Source organism: Cavia porcellus, unplaced genomic scaffold, assembly GCF_034190915.1.
Source record: "Cavia porcellus strain 051 isolate PalLab524CR breed Dunkin Hartley unplaced genomic scaffold, mCavPor4.1 scaffold_2, whole genome shotgun sequence".
NCBI classification, from domain to species: Eukaryota; Metazoa; Chordata; class Mammalia; order Rodentia; family Caviidae; genus Cavia; species Cavia porcellus.
Window position 1 is genome coordinate 78478914 of NW_026947485.1, and position 21406 is coordinate 78500319.

Here is a 21406-nt window from a genome sequence, read left to right on the forward strand (position 1 = left end):
ACTGGGATTAGGGTGGTACCGATCCAATGAGTGGACTGAGCCAGAAATCACCCCCTATATCACTGCATTGCGCTACAAACCAATCTTACACTCTGTGTTCAGCCACGTCTGACAAAAACTGACCACAGGAGGCTTTGGGGGGACACCCAGACACAAACCATAACACATAGGTGCTTATTGGATCATCATAAGATGCCAAAAGATGGGTACGATTTTGCCCTTCTTTTATAGTTTAGGGCACTAAGCACAGGAGGGTGGTGGAATCTGGCCCAGATCTCAAGCGAGGCTGTCCAGTTTGATGGCAGGAGTTGGGTCTGAGGTTCTACCTCCTTGAATCTATTTCCTGTGAGGCGAACTGACCTTAGGAGGAATTATGAAGCCTTCAGGAGCTAAGGCCTAGAAAACTTCTCACACCTCTTACCACAGTGGGGAGGATGATGGTGCTCTGTATTTAACACAAAACTTAAACTCAAAAAAAAATTGTAAAGACAAGCTTTTAATTCCATTTTCTGCTTTCAAAATGTGCCCCGCCTGCAAACACTTCTCAGTTTTGTCCCTTCTGCCTTCCCCTTTGCTTTGTAAGACATGAAGTTATCAATATTAACCTGCGAAGCAAGCCTGACTGGTACTATACAAAACACCCTTTCGGCCAAATTCCTGTCCTGGAGAACAGCCAGTGTCAACTGATCTACGAGTCGGTCATCACTTGTGAGTACCTGGATGACACGTACCCGGGCAGGAAGCTGTTTCCACATGACACATATGAACGGGCGCGCCAGAAGATGCTGCTGGAGCTGTTTTGTAAGGTATCTTCCACTTAAAGACCCACTTCTATCCCATGTTACTTTATGTGTCTTTCCCATGCTTCGGCTCCCAAGCTTTGCTAAGGCTTTGGTGCGGCTGAAAACTGATGATCCTTAAAAGGAATATTTCCCAGACTTCAGATCAAAAAATACCGGGAGGGGTTGCCTTTGAAGTGGGACAAGAGTGCCAGCACTTGTGCAAGACAGAAGAGGTGGCAACTGTGGATGATGAAAGAAAAAGGGATGGAAAAATCTGTAGTTCAAAAGAAAAGAAAAATAACTCCATGATATTAGTAGCAAACATATATTAAGGGCTAAGAATTGCCAAATACCACTCCACTTTACAGAGGCTAACTTGTTTCATCCTACATCTGCTCTTGGAGGTGGGGACTGGTGGTGTCCCCATTTTCCAGATGCAAACACTGAGGATTCACAATGCACAGCACGGGAGCAGCAGTCCTGGAGAACCTGTTAACCTGCCTGGTTACCAGGGTGCTGTGAGGAGTGGGTTCCTGGACCCACCGGGGTCTCCTAGTGCCCTTCACACAGAGTGGGGCCATCTGCGTTGTTGCTGGCCTGCCCTGTTGGAGTGAGGAAGCTTCCCTGCAGTCTTAGGCCAGGCAGGAACACAGAGTCCCTGCCACTGTGTCCACTGAGAGCCTGTGTCCTGTGATCAGGTCCCACACTTGACCAAGGAGTGTCTGCTGGCGCTGAGAAGCGGCAGGGAATGTACCGATCTGAAGGCTGCCCTGCGGCGGGAGTTCTGCAACCTGGAAGAGGTACCTGGGGCCCCTGCCCGTCCCACAGAGTAGAGGAGCTGAGGAGCCCTGCAGGCCTCCTCCAGGGTCACTGCCTCCCGGGCCCCTTCTCTCTGCTCGTTCTGAGCAGCTGTGCTTCTAGTCCTCCGGCTGTGGCTCACAGGTGCTTGCCCTCCACTGACCTGTGTGGGGCCCTTCTTGGGAACCTGGCCAGGTGGTGTGGAGGACGGGCACCAAATTCTGCCTCTCTGGATATCGTCACGCTCCCCCAGCATCTTTGGTGGCTTCTGCCCACGCACCCAGCATGTTGGTTAGCGATTGTGGGCACTGAAAGTTGTCCGTTTACCTTAGGAGGACCAATTCTCTAGTGCTGAAAGGCGAGAGGTGGGTGGTTTATGACAGCTTCCTCCTGACCTTACCAGGGACTGAGAATCTGTCTCTGTCCTTGGTAGTGTGAGGTTTTCATTCTCAAAACGACAAGCTCACTCCTGGAAGGGTGACCACTGCACCCCAGGTTCAGGCTCTGGAAAGAACAGAGTTAAAATGGCAATGACTGCTCCTTTCAGGAACTTACCCCGGAATCCAAAGACTACTTCCAGCTCATGGGCCAGAATTTAGCAGTAGGACTGTTCCTGTCTGTGGAGAAGGCTGGGAGATTTGTCTTTAGGAGGCATCCTAAATAAAATCAGTGCTCTGTAGTTAAGAGGAAAATGGGTAGAAAAGACCCAGTCTCTGGGGCTGGCGTCTCCTTAACAGGCAGAATGGAGCATCTTACTGTTTGCTGTCCACCTCTGTGTAGTCTGCAAGGTGCTTTACTTGGCTTCCTTCCCTTCAGGGTGGTTTGTTTCTCTGCTGCAGTGTGAAGGGCTCTTTTGATCCCCTTAAGGAGGCCTGATCATTCCTACTCTTCCATTTGACCTTTATCAAGTGGAAGCAGACTAAATTTATCTCTGCTTCATTCCTACTAGATTTGTAGAGTGTCAGTGTTCATGGCTCTTGAATGGTCGGAAGTGAGAGCCCCCAAATCTTTGGCCTTGCGGCCCAGGAACCATGGAGGCCTCTGATGGGGTGGCAGGAGTCCTGGGGCATCACCTTCACTGTACCAGATTCCAAGAGTTTGGGCAAGAAGAGGCCTGGTGGGTGGGTTCAGACCGAGCGCACCCAACCCAGCACTACCTTTAGCCACAGTGTTTATTTAACAGGACCGCTCAGGAGAGAACGAGTGGGCAGGCAGGGAAACTGTGCTTTGGAAAGGAAAAGACGTTTGAAACTTGTGAGTAGAAGATTATTAAGTCTTTTGTAAAAAGATGAGCCGAACTGATCCCATTATGCCTGGGTACCTTCTCCCAGGTAAATAATTGCTGGCCCAGGGAAAAGGAGTCAGGGAACAAAGCCCTTTTACGTTAAGAAAAATTGAAACACATTTTGATGGATCTCCCCCTCTTGCATTTAAATGATGCAGAAACTGTAAATTACAGAGTGTTCAGTGTACGTAATTGGGCTGGGGATGTAGTGTAGTGGGTGCAGTGCCTGCTTGGCAAGTGTGAGACCCGAGTTCGGATCCTGGTATAAAAAAAGGTATAAAATTATGATACAGGCGTAGGTCCTCTTCAGTTGGGGCGCTTCCAGGCTAACTGGACCAGGATTCTGGGTTGTGAGTTCTGCCACAGCTACTTCGTATGCATACCTAGTTTAGGCTTTCCAACAACCTTTTACTTTTTAAAATTTTATTTTGTTTAAAAGAGAAAGAAATAAAATTTCAGAACACGGTAAGTAGAGGGTAACAATTGTTAATACACTGTGTATGGTTATCTTTAAATTGTTACTCAGAGTACAAGATATCTGCATTTAATTGTCCAAGCAATATTAGCACAAACCTTTCTTTTCAATGAACTAAGAGAAATTAGTAGCATAACTATCTTAACTATATTATTTCTTTCAGCTTCTCACACTAGGAAGACATGGTATTTATACATGTGCATCTGGTTTATTTTCACTTATGAGTATGGTCTCTAGTTGCATCCATTTACCTATAAAAGTCTCAAGATTATCCTACTTTGTGGCTGAGTAGTATTCCATTGTATAAAAAGACCACATCTTTTTTATCCATTCTTCATTCGATGGGCATTTAGGTTATTTCCAAGATCAGGCTATTACAAATTGTGCTGCTATAAACAAACATGGATGCACTTTTTTTTGTATCAGGACCTTGTGCTTGCCAGGTAGACACTCATGCTGCTGAGTGATGTCCCTGGCCCCTACTTCGCTGTTTTTAATTCTTCTGGGAAGATACCCAGAGGGGTAATAGTCAGGTCAAATATGACCTCCAATCCTAGTTTTATGAGGAATTTTCACATTGATTTCCACAGACTGCACCAGTCTGCACTCCCACTAACAGTGAAGAAGGGTTCCTTTTCCCCCACAGACCTTCTAGCATTTGTTATTCGTTGATTTCTTGGTAATAGCTGTTCTTTCTGGATGAGATAGAATCTCAGTGTTACTTTAATTTGTATCTCTCAAATGACCAGTGATGCTAAACATTTTTGCGCTTATCTATTTGCTGTTTGTATTTCTTCATCTGAGAAGTGTGTATTCATTTCATATGCTCATTTTTGGACTGGGTCTTTAATTTGGGAGGTTGGATTTTTTGAGTTCTTTCTATGTTCTTGATAATAATCCTTTGTCTGAGTAATAGCTGGCAAACATTTTCTCCCTCCTTGTGGGTTGTCTTTTTATTCTGTTGGTGGTTTCTCTTGCTGTGCAAAAGCTCTTTAATAAGATGAGATCCCAGTTGCAGCAACCTTTTTTGGCCAATTCCTCTAATTTTTTTTTGCAAACTGGGGCGCACTGTCAAGGTGGTCTCTGAACTAAGTAGTAAGAATACAAAAAAATCAGAGACCTTCAGGATGCCGAGAGCCCAGAGCAGAACACAGGTCAAATTCATCTAAAACCTTGGTGTGCTAAGCGCAAGCTGGAGATGTACAAAGAGTGGTGTGAGGGTTGGGTGACACTTCTGCTGCCTCTTCAAGATGAGTCAGAAGCACAGGTTGGACCTGAGTTAGAAGCCAAGGGGCTTTCTCCACCGAACCGAGAACTTTGCCCCCATAGCAGAGTTGGGGCCTGTCACTGAAGATTTTGGGAAAGACAGTGGCATGTCCTTCTGCTGCCCTGAAACAGTGGAGAGGATGGATGCCAGGTCCCCAGGACCACGGTAAAGAGGTGGAGGGGACCCAACTGGGGAGATTGTAAGGGATGGAGATGAGGTGGAATCTAGTGGCGGGTTCTGAGTTATTGAGGTTGGGCTCTGAGTTCATGGCCGTGAATGTGATGTCCACCCACTAGAGGAGGTGGGAGGGCAATGGACCTTGTTAACCATGCAATGGACAGAGCTTAGGAGGGCAGTACCGGGCCATGCCACATCTTCGGAGTGGTTTTACTGGGTTGGAGCATTAACTAGGAAGATTAGGGATATAATCAATAAGGCCATGACAACTCTCTGGAAAAAGATTCAACTTTCTGCGGAAAAAAAGGAGGGGAGAAAAGTCCTGACCAGTGCTGTTCTTGGTATAGAAGCCCCCCAGCAAAGTGGATTTTAGTGTGCTGTCTGCAGAGTCAGAGTTGGGTAACAGGGGGCAGCTGGTGAGCTCCTGCTCCAGCGTGTTGCTGGGTAACACATTTGGCTTTATCCACAGTGACTGAGCCCCAGCAGTGACTGTGACCAGGCAGCCTGGGCTTCAGTACGGCTCACAGGCGCTATGTAAGGACCACTGAGCGAGGGTCCAGTATGGCCCCAGCGGGCTTGACCATGGGTTTTGTCCCACATGATGTTAATCAGAATATGGGCTACCGTGTAGGGAATACCAGAATCTGAACAGGACCAGTGAGCTCCAATTACTTGACATATTTTTCTTAATACCAATATACTTACTCTTAAGAGATTCTAGAGAAATTTAAACTTGTCAGAAGGATTATACTAGAAACAATCCTGACTTTTGTAACTCGCATGTGGTTTGTACAGCCAGCGTTTTGTGTGAGCTGTGAATATGCACAGCCTTTCTCAGTGAAATAGGCCAAGACTTCTTTTTTTGTTAGTTTTTGTTGTTCTGGATTTTGTTTGTTTATTTGCATTTGCTTTTGAGATAAGGTCTCACCCTGTAATTTAGGCTGGTCTGTGTAGATCAGGCTGGCCTCACACTGGCAATGACCCTGCTGCTCAGCCTCCCAGGTGTTGCACCACTATACCCAGCCTATGGCCCAGATTTCAACGTGCAATCTGCTAGGCTCTTGTAATGCAAAAGCCTCGGTTTTGTTTTGCAGTCTTAAAATCTAGCTTTCTTCTCTTCATCTGTAAGTGCCTGTCTGATTTTAGACTTTCTTAATGTCTGGTCTCAGCGGGCAAGGTGGCACCCACCTGTGAGCTCAGCACGCTGGAAAGAGGACTGCAGGTTGGAGCCCAGCTCAGGCAACTTAGTGACTTAGCAAGACCCCATCTCAAAAATAAAAAAGCATACAGTAAAACGTATGTCATGTGGGGCTGGGAATTTGGCCCAGCGGTATAAGCACCTGCCGGACAAGTGTGAGGTTATGAGTTCGATTCCCAGTACCAAAAAAAAGTATACAGTAAAATGTATGTCATGTGTATAAATGTATAACATAATTATAATCATATAATAAAATGTTTGTAAAATGTTTAATAAATATACATAAAAATAAAAATGTAGCTCAGTGTAAAGATTCTTGAATTGTCCCAGTACTGTAAAAAAAAAAAAAAAGCCAGTTTCATTAAAATTAAAGATATCTTGCTGTGTAGTCACATTTATCTGTGATATTTGCTATGCTTTTTGAGGTCGATTACTGTTGCTTTTATTATAGAACTGGCAGCCTGCCCCTCTCTTCCCATTCTGAACACTGGAGTGAGTTTTCAAACTATTGGGGTGCCCTAGACTAGCCACGCTTTAAATCTGTCTGAAATGGATTTTCTAGCTTTTCTTGAGTCGTTAACCTAAAACAGCACACATTCTTAGCTCCCTTCTTTTTTCTGCTACTATTGACTCTTCCATTTCAAAATAGCTCTTGACGCAGGCTTCGTTTCTTGTATGTGCATTTCAGTGCGGCAGGACCTTGGAGGGGCTCTGTTTTCCCCAGTGACTTCATTCAGAATCTTTTCGTTACGGATGGAATCAAGTCCAGTGCAGTGAAAGACAGGCTTCAGCCAGGTTCTCAGATGCTCCGGATTTGTGCTGTAACTCTGGCCTCGGGTCTGCGTGCTGGCCATGGCTGGGTCCCTTCCTGGTCATCATCAGGCTTAAGGAGGGGTAGGAGAAGGGGACATCAGTAAACCAAATTAGCATTGAGGGATGAGAACCACTTAGCAGGGGCCACAGGGCACTTCGCTTTCTTCTCAGCGATTATAGACCGGCTTTGTGATGCTTTACTCCTGTGCTGTTTCTTCCGGGGCCAGATTCGCTTGCCTGCCTTATGTGTGGCTGTGTGCATAAGAACAGATTTGCATACGTTGTGTGTGCATCATTAAGGGACATCCGTAGTTAAATCTTTTCTCGATTTTAAATTTTACCCATAGTCTTCACTTTCACCGTGTTTTGTTTTTTAGGATAGGATTTCACTGGGTGTCCAGGTTAGCTTCAAACTCTTGGGCTCAGATCATTACTATAAATCCAGTCAATCATGATCTTTTTAATGTCCTTTTCTCTAAAAAAGGCATTTTAGTCTGTTATATCTGTTGCCTTGGTTAAGTCTTACTATAGTAGTTTTTAAGTTTTTATGAATTTCAGTGTTATATATTGTTTACAACATAAGAAAGAGAGTTTATACCTGGCTAATTCTTCACTGGTCCTGTTTATGCCCGTGGACTGGCACCTTGGCTAGAACCATGACTCCTCCCCACAAGGGCACTGGTGATCCCTGACCAGGGGCTGGTTGAGCATTTTGGTGCAGCTGCTAGTTTGGTAACTGAATTCATCATCCAATTAAAAGAGCTGCCTCCTAGCAAATACTCATTTTTAAAAATAGCCACCTGCTATATCCTCTCCCAGCATGTCAACACTAAAATAATAGTTATTTAAAACTTAATTTTACTGTTTGATAACTATAAATTAGTGCTAATTTTGTTTTCCATCCATTTCCATTGTGTATATTTTTATGTAGTTGAAATTGTACTGTATGTGGAATTTGGCTATCACACTATAGAGAGATTTTTGTATTTCTATAAACTCTATACATGTTTGTGTATACATAGAAGGGTATTTATTACAGGAGATACTTGCTTGTTCTGGAGAAATAAACAATAGACAGTAGTTCCTCGTGGTTGATTTAATCTTTTTATTGTTCTGGCCATGCTGGGGGATCAAACCCAGGGCTTCACACGTTAGGCAAAAGCTTATGCACTGAGCTCCAGGCCCAGCCCTGTATTTCTTTGGTTGCTACTGAGGCTGGAGGATTCCCCAGAGTACTGTGTCAGCTCTGAGTTTGGTCTATGGCTGGTCTACCCCCCAAGGTCTTGCTGATTTTCCCCATGATTTTTAAGTGTTCCTTTTGAAGAGTTTTTTTAATATATAAAATCTACTTGACAGTTTTACCATTTTTCTTCTGTCTTAAATTTCAATTTTACTTCTCTTTCATGTGAAAGAAGTGTGACGTTATAAAGACCACGCTGTACACTTTTCCTGTCACACGCTTTCTTCCACTACTTGTGTGCATAAGAAGTCCTCTCCCCTTCAGACGCGGGAGAAGTATTCATTCACATGCACACCCAGCATCCCTTACACACCGATAACTGACAGCTTAAGTGTCCCCTACCCTCTTACAAATATGCTTGGAACAAAAAAATGAATGCGTTAAAAATGTGCCAGCCTAGTCTTTTCAGAGTGTACCTTTAGTGCCCAAAGGCTGACACCTTCACAGCTGCATGCCCTGACTCAGACCCTAGGCTAAGCCTTCTTCCTAGAGGAGAGAAGGGCTCATTCCCAGGGAACCGTTGTTCACCTCCTGCTCAGCTCAGCTTCAGCCCAGTGTGGCAGGGGCCTGCAGCTTGAAACCCTGAGACCCACTGCTTCTCCCAGGCTTTTCTCCCTGGAGCTGAGTCCTCTGCAGCAACTTCTGGATAAGGGCCTGCATCCTCCCGCTCCTCCACAGTGCGCTTGGTGTCTTGTGGGTGGGATGGGGGCACCCGCTCCTTAAGAATTATTTGCAGCAAGAAAACATGCTGTGTGCTTCCTCCAGCAAGCCCAGGGGTGCTGCTGGGAGCCCCACACTGTTCTGGGATTGGAAGCCCAGGTTTCAAAGCGGTGGTAAAAGACATGAATGAAGGGAGGGGACCGCTTCAAGGTTTGAAGCTCAAGTACTAAGGCTGAACCTGAGAATCCAACTCTTAGCCTGGATTTTTTTTTTTTTTTAGAATGCCTTGTTTAGAGAAGTCTGTTTATGATCTTGTTTCTCAAGAACTTGATAGATCCTCTTGAGGCTTTCAGGAGCCACCGCCACTGCGCCTTACCGCTAGTGGCCACCAGGCGGAGCCATGCACACTTCTTTCTTCATGGCGCGTTGGTGCCAAGCTCCAAGTCCAAGGGCCTTTGCTGCCAGGCCTCGCGGGTCTGGAGTCATAGCAAAGCACTTCTCCTCCTTTATTGGCAGTGCACCTAGTTAACCCTCAGCCGGCCTTATCCTTTCAGTGCCGTGGAGAACAGAACATGTAAAAACAGACTGTTCTAGTATTCCGGACATCAAATGCCTTTTCACAATCCGCCGCCCCCACCCCAGTATCTGAATTGGAAAGCAGTTTTGCTTAGGTGCCAGGTTTGCATAGAAGGGAGCTGGGCCGGGGCACTAAAGCCTGCAGCAGCCTGAAGGAGGTCTGGATATCCCCTGGGTCCCGGAGGCCGGCGTGCACGGCGGTGGCTTTCCTGGTGGGGTTTCCAGACCTGGGAGCCCAGCCTGGCTGGGCTCCAGACTCAGCAACAGTGCCGAGAACTGCAGGGGGCTCTAAAATGGGGGTCCGCAGGCTCCAGGGCCTGGAGAGAGCCTGCGGAGTGTGCAGGTGTGTGGGTGTATGTGTGTGTGTGTGTGTGGGGGGGGTCTGGTCCACGCCCTCACAGGCCCTCAGGCCATGCTGTCTGCTGCTGGGTGCCTCCCTGAGGACGGCCCTACAGGAGTGCTCGTGGCCATGGCTTCTGTAACGTCCTGTGCTGAATAAAGACTTTAGAAATAGACATGAGCCAGCTTCAGCTCTAAGCAGTTACTCCTTGACACCACTGCTTGGTCACTGCACTGATGGACCCTCCCTCTGATTGGCTGGACGAGAACTCTTTCTCTTCTTTTCTTTCTTCTTTTTGGCAAGCTTTATTGTTTGTTTATTTTAAAGAAGAAGAAAAAAAAAAACCAGTAAAAACAATGACATAGATTTTCAAAACAAGGTAGTTAGAAATTAATGGTTAATGTATTGCCTATTGTTATCTTAAAAATACAAGTTGATCAGATTACAAGATACAAGTGTGCACATTTGATCAAACAGTGTAAGCACAAACTGGTTTTTTAATGAGCTAAAAGAAATCAGTAATGTAACTGTCTTAGCCATCTTTTGTATATGTGTAGTATTTTTTCTTTTCCCTTCCTCCTTTTCTCCTTTCACCCATCTCAGTGGTTCTTTCCTTTTTGAGCAGTTTCTTTCCCTATCACAATATTTGTTACAGATTTTGAATCTTTCTTACTTTTTCAGTTTCTTACACTAGAGAGACAGTACAGTGTTTACTCATGTGAGCCTGATTTATTTCGCTTATGGTCTCTAGTTGCATCCATTCACCTATAAAAGCCTGAAGTTTATCTTTGTTTATAGGAGAGTAGTGCTGCATTGTATAAAAATATCACACCTTTTTTTATCATTCCTCAGTCGATGGGCATTTTGACTGCTTCCAAGATTAGGCTATAACAAATTGTGCTGTTAAAAACATGGGTGCACATACATGACTGTGGTATGATGTTTTTAATTTTTCTGGGAAGAGACCCAGAAAGGGCAATAGCCAGGTTGAATGCTTATTGATTCTTTGAAGTATTTCTTGTGAAGTTTGGTTTTTGTTCATGAAAGATTTTCATCTACTTTGTTTTTCAGTAGGTTTTTTTTTTTTTTTTTTTTTAGTATTTATTTATTTGGGTACCAGGGATTGGACTCACGACCTCATACTTGCCAGGCAGGTGCTTTTGCCATTGAGCTAAACCCCCAGCCCTGTTTTAATATTTAGATCTTTGATTCATTTTATTTTAGTGTATATGATAGACTTGAGTCCAGTTTTAGTCTTAGGCATGTGGAAAGCCAATTTTTCCAGCACCATTTGTTAAAGAGGCTATCTTTTTTCTAGTGAACATGTTTTGTCCTTTTGTCAAAGATAAGATGACTGAGTGTGTTTGTAGTTGTATCTACATCTTCTAATCTGTTCCACTGATCCTCAGGTCTGTTTTTGCCAGTACCATGCTGATTTTATCATAGTAGATTTGTAGTATAATTTCAACTCAGAGATTGTGATACCTCGGGCCTTGTCTTTATTGCCCAGGATTGTCTTTGCTATTCTGTCTTTTCTGTTTCCAAACAAATTTTAAGAATGTTTTCTATAGATCTGGGAGGTGTGCTAATGGTATTTTTTTGTTGTCGTTGTTGATGTTTCCTGTTTTTTTTATTTAAAGAAAGATTAAACAAAACAGAAAATAGGTAGAAATAGTACATACATTTAGAGAAAAAAAAAGTAAGAAATCACTAGTTGATGTTGTCATTTTACAAATAGTTGTTCAAGGTACAAAAATGGAACATGTAAAGTGGGAATTCAAACAGAGAGACTACAAAAAGTTCTAATCAACTGTCCAACAAAAACTTAGTAACATGGTTGTCAATCCTATACATTTAAACATACATGCAGTTATCCATATCTTCATTTGTGTTTAGATTAAACAAACTAAAGCAGGTTAAAATCATTTTGAACAAATAATAGTATTGCTGGATTCCACTTCATGACACTTCATGATCAGCACTCGGTACTGTAGTGTCTTCTTTTTAAAACTGAATTTAAAGAAAGACTAAAAAAACAGAAAACGGGTAGTAATAATACATACTTTCAAAGAAAAATAAACAGTAAGAAATCACTAGTTGATTACAGATTGTCTTCTTACAAATAGTTATTCAAGATACTAAATTGGAGCATATAAAGTGGGGATTCAAACAGTGAGACTGCAACCAGTTCTGTTCAACTATCCAACAAAAACTTAGAAATATGGTTATCAATCCTATACACTTAAACATACATGCAGTTATCCATATCTTCAATTATGTTGACTTTCAATAAACCCAAGCAGGCTAATATCACTCTGAACAAAGAATAACACTGTTGCTGGGTTTCACATTATGACACTCCAGGATCAGCACTGGGTATTTTAGTGTCTCCTTTTCTTCAAAGTATCTGTTGATTTCATCAATTGTCATAAGATCAGTTCTCATAAACTGTTCATAGATTCTACACATGCATGGATCTTAACATGTATTTTTTTTTAATTTTGAAAGCAGTTGTGCAAAAGTGTAAGGCACAACAAAGCCAATCGAGACAATGCTATGAAATTGGTACAGTGCTTCACAGTAGGATACTGGGATAGTAGTATTAAGTACTATGGTATATCTCTTTAATTTAACAATAGCTATCCAGTCAATTATGTATTGTTAAATCAAACCAAAAGTACAACATTGTAAAATGAATTGAGAATACTGAATAGAGCAAAAGAAATAAAACAAAAAGTGAAAACAACCTATGCCTTCAAACAGAAGATAGAAGGAAATCCCCCATATTTGCTATACTGCATATGGTCATCCTCCCAAGAGATGTTGAAATATCTATCCCCAGTAGGTAAGGGGGGAGGGGACAGGTGGAAGAAGGGTGCTTGATTTTCATCTCCCGTAGAAGTTGGTGCACAGGTAATGGTTCTCCTCCAGGCCCAAACTGCAGGTGCTTATCAAGAGGGCGGGTGAATAGGCTGCCGGAATCCCTCCATGGCCGGAACTCTGGAGCTCCGCTAATGGTATTTTGATCAAGATTGCATTGAATCTGTGTAACAGTTTTGGGAGTATGGCCATTTTCACAATGTTGGTTCTTCCTATCCATGGGCAAGAGATATCTTTTCGCTTTCTGATATCTTCTTAGATCTCTAATCCAGAGTGCTATAATTTTCTTTTTTTTTATTTAAAGAGAAAAAAGATAGGAAATAAAAAAATAAAGCAGTAAAAGGGTACAAATAATACAGGATTTCAAGAAAAAAAAATTACACATTAAGAAATCACTAGTTAACAGGCCACACATTGTCATCCTAGAAACAGTTGTGCAAGTTACAAAACTAAAGCATATAAAGTGGACATTCATACAGTGAGATTGCAGTGTTCCATTCAGTGATCCAACAAAAGCTCAGTAATATGGTTTTCCATCCTACACACTCAAACATACATGCAGTTATATCCCTTAGACCACCTTCCTTTCCTCTCTTTTTTACAATAACAGTTACACTTTTTGTTTTTTTTTACTCCCACAGTTCTGATTACTTTTTTTTTTAAGAGAATAAAACCTAATGTGACTAAACAAAACAGAGTCAGATAGAACAGAAGGATGGGCATAGTACATGATGCAAAAATAGAACATCAGGTGATCAAAAATGGTTACCATTGTGCCTCTTGCTATTTTTTTAAAAAAAGTTGTCTATATCATCAGGTATAATAGAATTAATCAAAACAGTACAGAACAGAACCAATAAAACCTACACTGGAGACCTTACAGGACTTCAAAAGAAAATAATAATCAGGCCATAATGGGCATCATCGTAAATCTTATTGCCTTCAAAGTGGTTGCCTATACCCTCAAGCTTGATGCTATCAAACAAAATAGAATATTGTATAATCAGACAGAATGAGATGGGGAGAGCAATACTGGAGCTCAAATCAGGTTAATAGGAAAACAAAAAAAGTTACTATAGTATATCCCACTATTTTTAATTTAGTTTTCCCTTAATTAAAAAATGAGAAAAAATTATTTAAAAAGGGGGGAGATTGAGATAAAAGAGGACATTGTAACAGAACAACGCAGCTCAGAACTGAACAATTTAAGCATCATTGTGTTTCACCACCAGATAATCTAACATAATAGTAGTTACTATAGTGTCTCTTTCCTTGAAATATTTGAGTATAACTTCATATACTATAGCATCAAGCATATCAAAACAGTGTGAAGCCATTCAAGAGAATGAAAGAATTACAGGGTATTTAGAACCAGTTAACAGAAAACGAACAACGGTTTCTATATTACCTCTTTGCCTATAAAAATTTTGTTTATACTATCGCATATAGTAAAGTATAGTAAGATACGACATGTTAAAAACAGTGGAAACCGATGTACTACAGCTTGATAGGACTTCAAAACAAGATGATATTAAATCAGCACTAGCTTTTATAATGTGTTGTTTTCTTCAAAATAGCTATTCGTACCATCATCTTTTACTTCCTTTGGTAGATTGATTGCTAAGTATTCATTTATTTGGATGTCATTGTAAAGGGTGTGGTTTCTTTAATTTTTCCCTTAGTGAGTTTGTGTTGTGTACAGGAATGCTATTGAGTTTTGTGTGTTGATTTTGTATCCATCTATGCTACTGAATTTGATTGTTAATTGTAGACGTCTTTTGGTGGAGTTTTTGGGGTCGTCTATGTAGAATATCATGTCATCTGCAAATAATGATAGTTTAACTTCTTCCTTTTCTATCCTTATTCCTTTTATTTCTCTTTCTTGTCTAGTTGCTCTGGCTAGTGTTTCTAGAACTATACTGAATGGGAGTGGTGAGAGTGGATGGACATCCTTGTCTTGTTCCTGATTTTAGAGAGAAAGCTTTCAGTTTTGCTTCCATTTAGTATGATGTTGGCTGTTGGTTTGTCATAGATGGCTTTTATCAGATTGAGATAAAGACCTTGTATCCTGATTTTCAATAGAGTTTTTATCATGAATGAATGCTGGACTTTATCAAAAGCTTTTTCTGCATCTGCTGAGATGGTCATATGATTTTTGTCTTTGGCTCTGTTGATAATGGTAGGTTATGTTTATTGATATGCATATATTAAGCCACTGCTGCATTCTGGGATTAATCCCACTTGGCCATGATGTATGATTTTCTGGATGATTTGCTGCATTCTCTTTGCTACTATCTTACTGAGGATATTTTGCATCTATATTCATTAGGGAGATTGGCTTGTAGTTCTCCTTTGTGTTTTTCTCTGATTATGGTATCAAAGTAATACTTGCCTTCAGGAATGAGTTAGGGAGACTTGTTTCCCTTTCAATTTCATTAAATAGTTTGTGGGATATTGACATTAAATCTTCACTGAATTTCTTGTAGAATTCAGCTATGAATCCTCAGGACCTGGGTTTTTCTTTGTTGGTAAGTTTTTAGTTACATTTTCAGTTTCATTAACTGATACTGCATTATCAACATTTTTATATCTTCTTGATTCAGCTTTAGTAATTCATACATTTCTAGGAATTTGTTAATTTCTTCTGTTTTCTATCCTATGCAACTAAAATATTTCAAAGTAGAGATTGATCATCTTCTGAATTTCCACAGGACCTTACCATTACCGCAGCCCTTTCGATTCCTCATTGCATGAATTTGAGTTTTTTCTTTTCTTTTCTTAATAAAATTGGCTAGGAATTTATCAATTTTTTTCTTTCAAAGAACCAGCTCAATTCATTCATTCATCATATGGGTTTTTTGGTCTCACTTGATTAATTTCTGCTCTTATCTTTATAATTTCCTCCCTGGTATGTGCTTTGGGCTTGACTGGCGCTCTTTTCTAGAAACTTGAAGTGCAGGATTATGTTAGTTATCTGTGCTCGTTCTGTTTTCCTGATGTAAAAATTCATTGGTATAAATTTCTCTCTTAGGACTCCTTTCATTGTGTTCCACAGGATTTGGTAAGCTGTATTTGCATTTTTGTTTGATTGTAGGTATTGTTTAATTTCTTTAATTTTGCCTGTAACCTATTGGTTGTTCAGGATGATGCTATTTAAATTCCAGGTGTTTATGGAGTTTCATGGCTTCTTTTGCCATTTCCAATTTTATTGCACTATAGTCAGATAATATGCATGGGATTATTTCAATCCCTTTGCATTTACTTAAGCACATTCTGTGGGCTAGTATATGGTCTATTTTAGAGAATGACCCATGCACAGCTGAGAAGAGTGTATATTCTAGTGTTGCTGGGTAGAACACTCTGTAAATGTCAACTAAATTCATTTGTTCACAGGTTTGGTTTAGTTCTGTTATTTCTTTGCTTATTTTTTGTCTAGCTGACATATCTCTTTGGGACAGAAGCATATTAAGGTCCCCTATTACAATTGTGTCACTGCTTATTTGATTTTTCATGTCTATCAATATTTGTCATATACATTGGGGTGCTCCTGTCTTTGGTACATATACATTTAAGATTGTTATCTCTTCCTGTTGAAGTTTTCCCCTATCAAGTACATAGTGCCCTTCTTTATCCCTTTTGACTATTCTTAGTGGAAGTTCATACTGTCTGCAAACAGAATAGCTACCCCTGCTTTTTTTCTGTGGTCCTATTGTATGGAGTATTGTTTTCGATCCTCTGACTTTCAGTTTGTGAATTTCTTTTTGAGTTAAATGTGTTTCTTATATATGGCATATTTTTTTGGATCTTGTTTCTTGATCCATTTTGCCAGTCTGTTTCTTTTGAATGGTGAATTGAGGTCATTTACATCTCAATGGCTGCAAATGATATGTATTGGTTGCTTATCTTTATCATATTATTTTCCTGCTGTTGATTCCCCTATTTTTCCCCTCTGATTAATTGCTTGCCCTGGTTGATGGCTTCTTTCTGTTGTTGTTCTTGGAATCGTGGTCACTGTTGCGCCTGTCCAGAATATCTGTCAGTACCCTTTGTAGTTTTGGTTTGGTGGTCATGAATTTCTTCAGTTGTTCTTTCATGGAAGTATTTTATTTCTCCATTAAGTTTGAAAGATAGTTTTGCAGGGTGTATCAGTCAGGATTGAAAGTTGTTTTCTTTCAGGACTTGAAATACTTCACTCCAACCTCGTTTTGACTTGAGGGTGTGTGTTGAGAAGTCTACCGTGATTCTGATGGGTGTTCTGTTATAGGTGATCTATTTGTTTTCTCTAATAGATTTTAATATTCTGTTCTCCTGCTGAATTTCTGGGATCTTATTATATGTCTGGGTATAGATTTATCTTGGTTATGGCTAATTAGAGTTGTATATGTTTCACTTGTCTGTATGTCAGATCCTTTTCCCATGCTTGAGAAATTTTCTGCTATTACATCTTCAATAAATATTGTTTTCTGTCATTTGTATTGACTCCTGTTTTTTTATTTACAGCAGTTGTTCTTGTAATATTTTTCTTTGCATTGTCTTGTATCAGTTGAATTGTTGTTTCCTGCTCTTTTGTTATTTTTCAGAAGATCTTTGCTTTCTTGATCCTAGACTTTCAGGGTCTTAAAGTCTGTCTTCTGTTTTTTTTTTATTTAAGAGGAAAAAGAGAAAAACACAAAACAAACCAAAGCGGTGTAAGGGTACACGTAATACAGAACTACAAAAAAACAAAACAAAACAAAAAAACAAAACAAACAAACAAACAAAAAAACATAACAGTAAGAAATCACCTGTTAGTAGATTACATATTATCATCTTGAAAATAGTTCCTCAAATCACAGTATCAAAGAATACAAGGTGGACATTCAAACAGGGAGACTGCAAACAGCTGTGTTCAATGATCCAAAAACATTGATATAGTCAGCTATTTAACACCCCTAAACACACTTGCTGTTATATCCGTTAGAGCTCTTTTTCTTTTTTTTTTTCCCTCTCTTTTTTACAACAAAATTTACACATTTTGGATTTTATTACTCCTTAGTGCTTATTACTTTTGGGGGGGGGGAGAATACAGTCAAATATGGCAAAACAAAGCTGTCAGTCAACACCAAGGATAGACATAGCACATGGTGTAGAACAGAGTACAAGTTTATCAACAATGGTTATCAATGTTGTCCCTTGTTTCCTTAAAAAGAATTGTCTATCTCATTAGATATTATAAAGTTGGACAAAACAGTAGAGAACAAGACCAATAAAACTTAGGCATTGTAAACATTACAGGACTTCCAAAGAAGACAATAGTCAAACCAGAATGGGTATCTTAGTGAATCTTATTGTCTTCAAAGTAGTTGCCTATGTCTTCAAACTTGATACTACCATATAGAATGGAACAGAGTCTAATCAGTCAAAACAAGATCGTGGGAGTACTACAGGACTTCAAAACAAGTTAATAGGAAATCAAAAATAGTTACTATTTATATATCCTAATTTTTTGAATTTTTTCTTTAATTAAGACAAACATAAGAAATGACTAAATAATTTTTTTAAAACAATAAGGGGGAGATTGAGATAAAACAGGACATAACAATATAACAATAGAGGTCACAGCATGACTGTTTCAACAACCTAGTACTTCACCACCATATAACCTGACTTAATAGTAGTTACCATAGTGTCTTTTTCCTTGAAATATTTGGATCAAACTTCATATACTCTAGCTTCAAATATTTTCATATCAAGAAGCCCAGAATAAAGCCTTTCTAATTAATGAGTGAAAACTTTATAAGGCTCCAAGGCCACCTAATGGGGAATCATGATTACCACATATTTTTATATATTTGAATCATTACTTACATTAGGGAAACTATTCGGTATTCACACATGCGAGATTGATTTATTTCACTTATGAGTATGGTCTCAAGCTGCGCCCATTTATTGATAAATATCTCAATGTGATCCTTCTTTATAGCTGAATAATACTCCATTGTATAGAAATACCACAACTTTTTTATCCATTCCTCAGTTGATGGACACTTGGGTTGTTTCCAAGTTCTGGCGATTACAAATTGTGCTGCTATAAACATAGGTGCACATATATCACTGTGGTATGATGCTTTCAGTTCTTCTGGGAATATGCCTAGAAGTGGAATAGCTGGAATAAATGGGATTTCCAGTCCCAACTTTTTGAGAAATCTCCAGACAGATCTCCACAAAGGCTGTACCAGTCTACACTCCCACCAGCAGTGCAGGAGAGTTCCTTTTTCCCCACAGCCTCTCCAGCATTTGTTGTCGGTTTTCTTGATCCTGGCCATTCTTTCAGGAGTGAGATGGTATCTCAGTGTGGTTTTAATTTGCATTTCTCTAATGACCAATGATGATGAGCATTTTTTCATGTATTTATTTGCCATTTGCATTTCTTCATCTGAGAATTGCGTATTCATCTCAGATGCCCATTTTTGGATTGGATCTTTGAATTTTGGAGGTCTGAGTTTCTTTAATTCTTTATATGTTTTAGACAAGAGGCCCTTGTCTGAGAGAGAGTTCACTAAAATCTTTTCCCAGTTTGTGGGTTTTCTTTTCACTATGCTGGAGATTTCTTTTGAAATGCAGAAACTTTTTAATAAGAAGTGGTCCCAGTTATTGATTCTGGGAAGTATTTCCCGTGCGGTTTGAGTCCTGTTCATGAATTCTTTACCTACTCCTATGTCTCCAAGGTTTTTACCTAATTTGTCTTCCAATAGATTTAGTGTTTCTGTTTTAATATTCTTTGACCCATTTAGATTTTAATTTAGTACATGGTGATAGACATGGGTCTAGCTTTAGTTTTCGGCAAATGGAGAGCCAGTTTTTCCAGCACCATTTATTAAAGAGACTGTCGTTCTTCCTGTGAACCTGCTTGGCTCCTTTATCAAAGATAAGGTGGTTGAGTGTGTTCGTAGTTGTGGTTGTATCTTCTAATCTATTCCACTGATCTTCGGCTCTGTTTTGATTCCAATACCATGTTGATTTTACTACTGTTGCTTTGTAGTATAACTTCAAGTCAGGGATTGTGATGCCTCCTGTTTTGTCTTTGCTGCTTAGAATTGCCTTTGCGATTCTAGGTCTCTTCTGGTTCCAGATGAAATTTAGGAGTGATTTCTCTAGATCTATAAGGTATGTTGATGGAATTTCTATTGGGATTGCATTGAATCTGTATAACAGTTTTGGGAGAATGGCCATTTTCACAATGTTTGTTCTTCCTATCCATGAGCAAGGGATGTCTTTCCATTTTCTGAGATCATCTTCAATTTCCTTTTTCAGTGTATTATAATTTTCACTGTACAAGTCTTTCACTTCTTTCGTAAGAGTAATTCCTAAATATTTCATTTTTTTGCTTGCTAATGTGAATAGTCCAGTTTCTCTTATTTCCCTCTCTGTAATTTTGTTGTTCGTGTATAGGAATGCTATTGATTTCTGAGTATTGATTTTGTATCCAGCCACATTACTGAATTTATTTATTGTATCTAAGAGTATTTCAATGGAGTTTAGGGGGTCTTCTATGTAGAGTATCATGTCATCTGCAAACAATGATAATTTAACTTCTTCTTTTCCTATCTTTACCCCTTTTATTTCTCTTTCTTGCCTAATTGCTCTGGCTAGTACTTCCAGTACTATATTAAATAGGAGTGGTGATAAAGGACATCCTTGTCTTGTACCCGATTTTAAAGTAAAGGCTTTCAATTTTTGGCCATTTAGTATGATGCTGGCTGTTGGTTTGTCATAAATGGCCTTTATTATATTGAGGTAAAGACCATTTATTCCAATTTTCTGTAAAGTTCTTATCATGAATAAGTGTTGGACCTTATCGAAGGCTTTTTCTGCATCTATAGAAATGATCATGTGATTCTTATTTTTGGCTTTATTGATATGGTGGATTACATTTATTGATTTGCGTATGTTGAACCATCCTTGCATTCCTGGGATGAATCCCACTTGGTCATGGTGTATAATCTTCTTGATGATTTGCTGGATCCTATTTGCCAATATTTTATTGAGGATTTTTGCATCTGTGTTCATTAGGGAGATCGGTCTATAGTTCTCTTTTATAGTTGGGTCTTTCTCAGGTTTTGGTACTAGAGTAATATTTGCTTCCAGGAATGACTTAGGAAGGATTGCTTCCCTTTCAATTTCATTGAATAGTTTGAGGAGTGTCGGCATTAGGTCTTCTTTATATTTCTTGTAGAATTCTGCAGTGAATCCATCTGGGCCTGGGCTCTTCTTGGTGGGTAAGGCCTTAATTACATTTTCAAGTTCATTAGCAGAGATTGGGTTATTCAACAGTTTTATATCCTCTTGATCTAGCTTTGGTACTTCATATGCTTCTAAGAATCTGTCTATTTCTTCTGTGTTATCAAACTTTTGAGAGTAGAGGTTTTCGAAATAGGTGTTGATGATCCTCTGTATTTCTGTTGGGTCTGTAGTGATTTCTCCTTTTTCATTTCTTATTGCATGAATTTGAGCTTTTTCTTCCCTTTTTTAAAATAAGGTTGGCTAGGGGCTTATCGATTTTATTTATTCTTTCAAAGAACCAACTCTTTGATTCGTTGATTCTTTGGATTGTTTTCTTAGTCTCTATTGCATTGATTTCTGCTCTGATTTTTATAATTTCCTCTCTTCTTTTGGCTTTGGGCTTGACTTGCTCTTCTTTTTCTAGCTGTTTGAGGTGTAGCATCAAGTTATTTATTTGTATTCGTTCTGTTTTCCTGATGTGGGAACTCAGTGCAATAAATTTTCCTCTCAGAACGGCTTTCATTGCATCCCACAGATTCTGGTAAGTTGTATCTGCATTTTCATTTTCTTTTAGGTATTGTTTAATTTCTTCTTTAATTTCTTCTGTGACCCACTGATTACTCAAGAGTGTGTTATTTAGTTTCCATGTGTTT

The 21406-nt window shown here is 39.7% G+C and overlaps 1 protein-coding gene across 5 annotated transcripts in view; it reads left to right on the top strand.

Moving 5' to 3' along the window:
• LOC100720364 (glutathione S-transferase omega-2) overlaps positions 1-21406 on the top strand; it is a 37425-nt gene that overhangs the window by 7381 nt on the left and 8638 nt on the right. For all 5 annotated transcript variants that reach the window (XR_010046221.1, XM_063244670.1, XM_063244671.1 and 2 more), the window contains 2 exons: positions 584-806; positions 1481-1582. Coding sequence is in view for 4 of the 5 variants with exons in the window: in XM_063244670.1 (XP_063100740.1) it covers positions 584-806; positions 1481-1582 (325 nt within the window). In the remaining variant the exon portion in view is untranslated. The remainder of the gene's footprint in view (positions 1-583; positions 807-1480; positions 1583-21406) is intronic.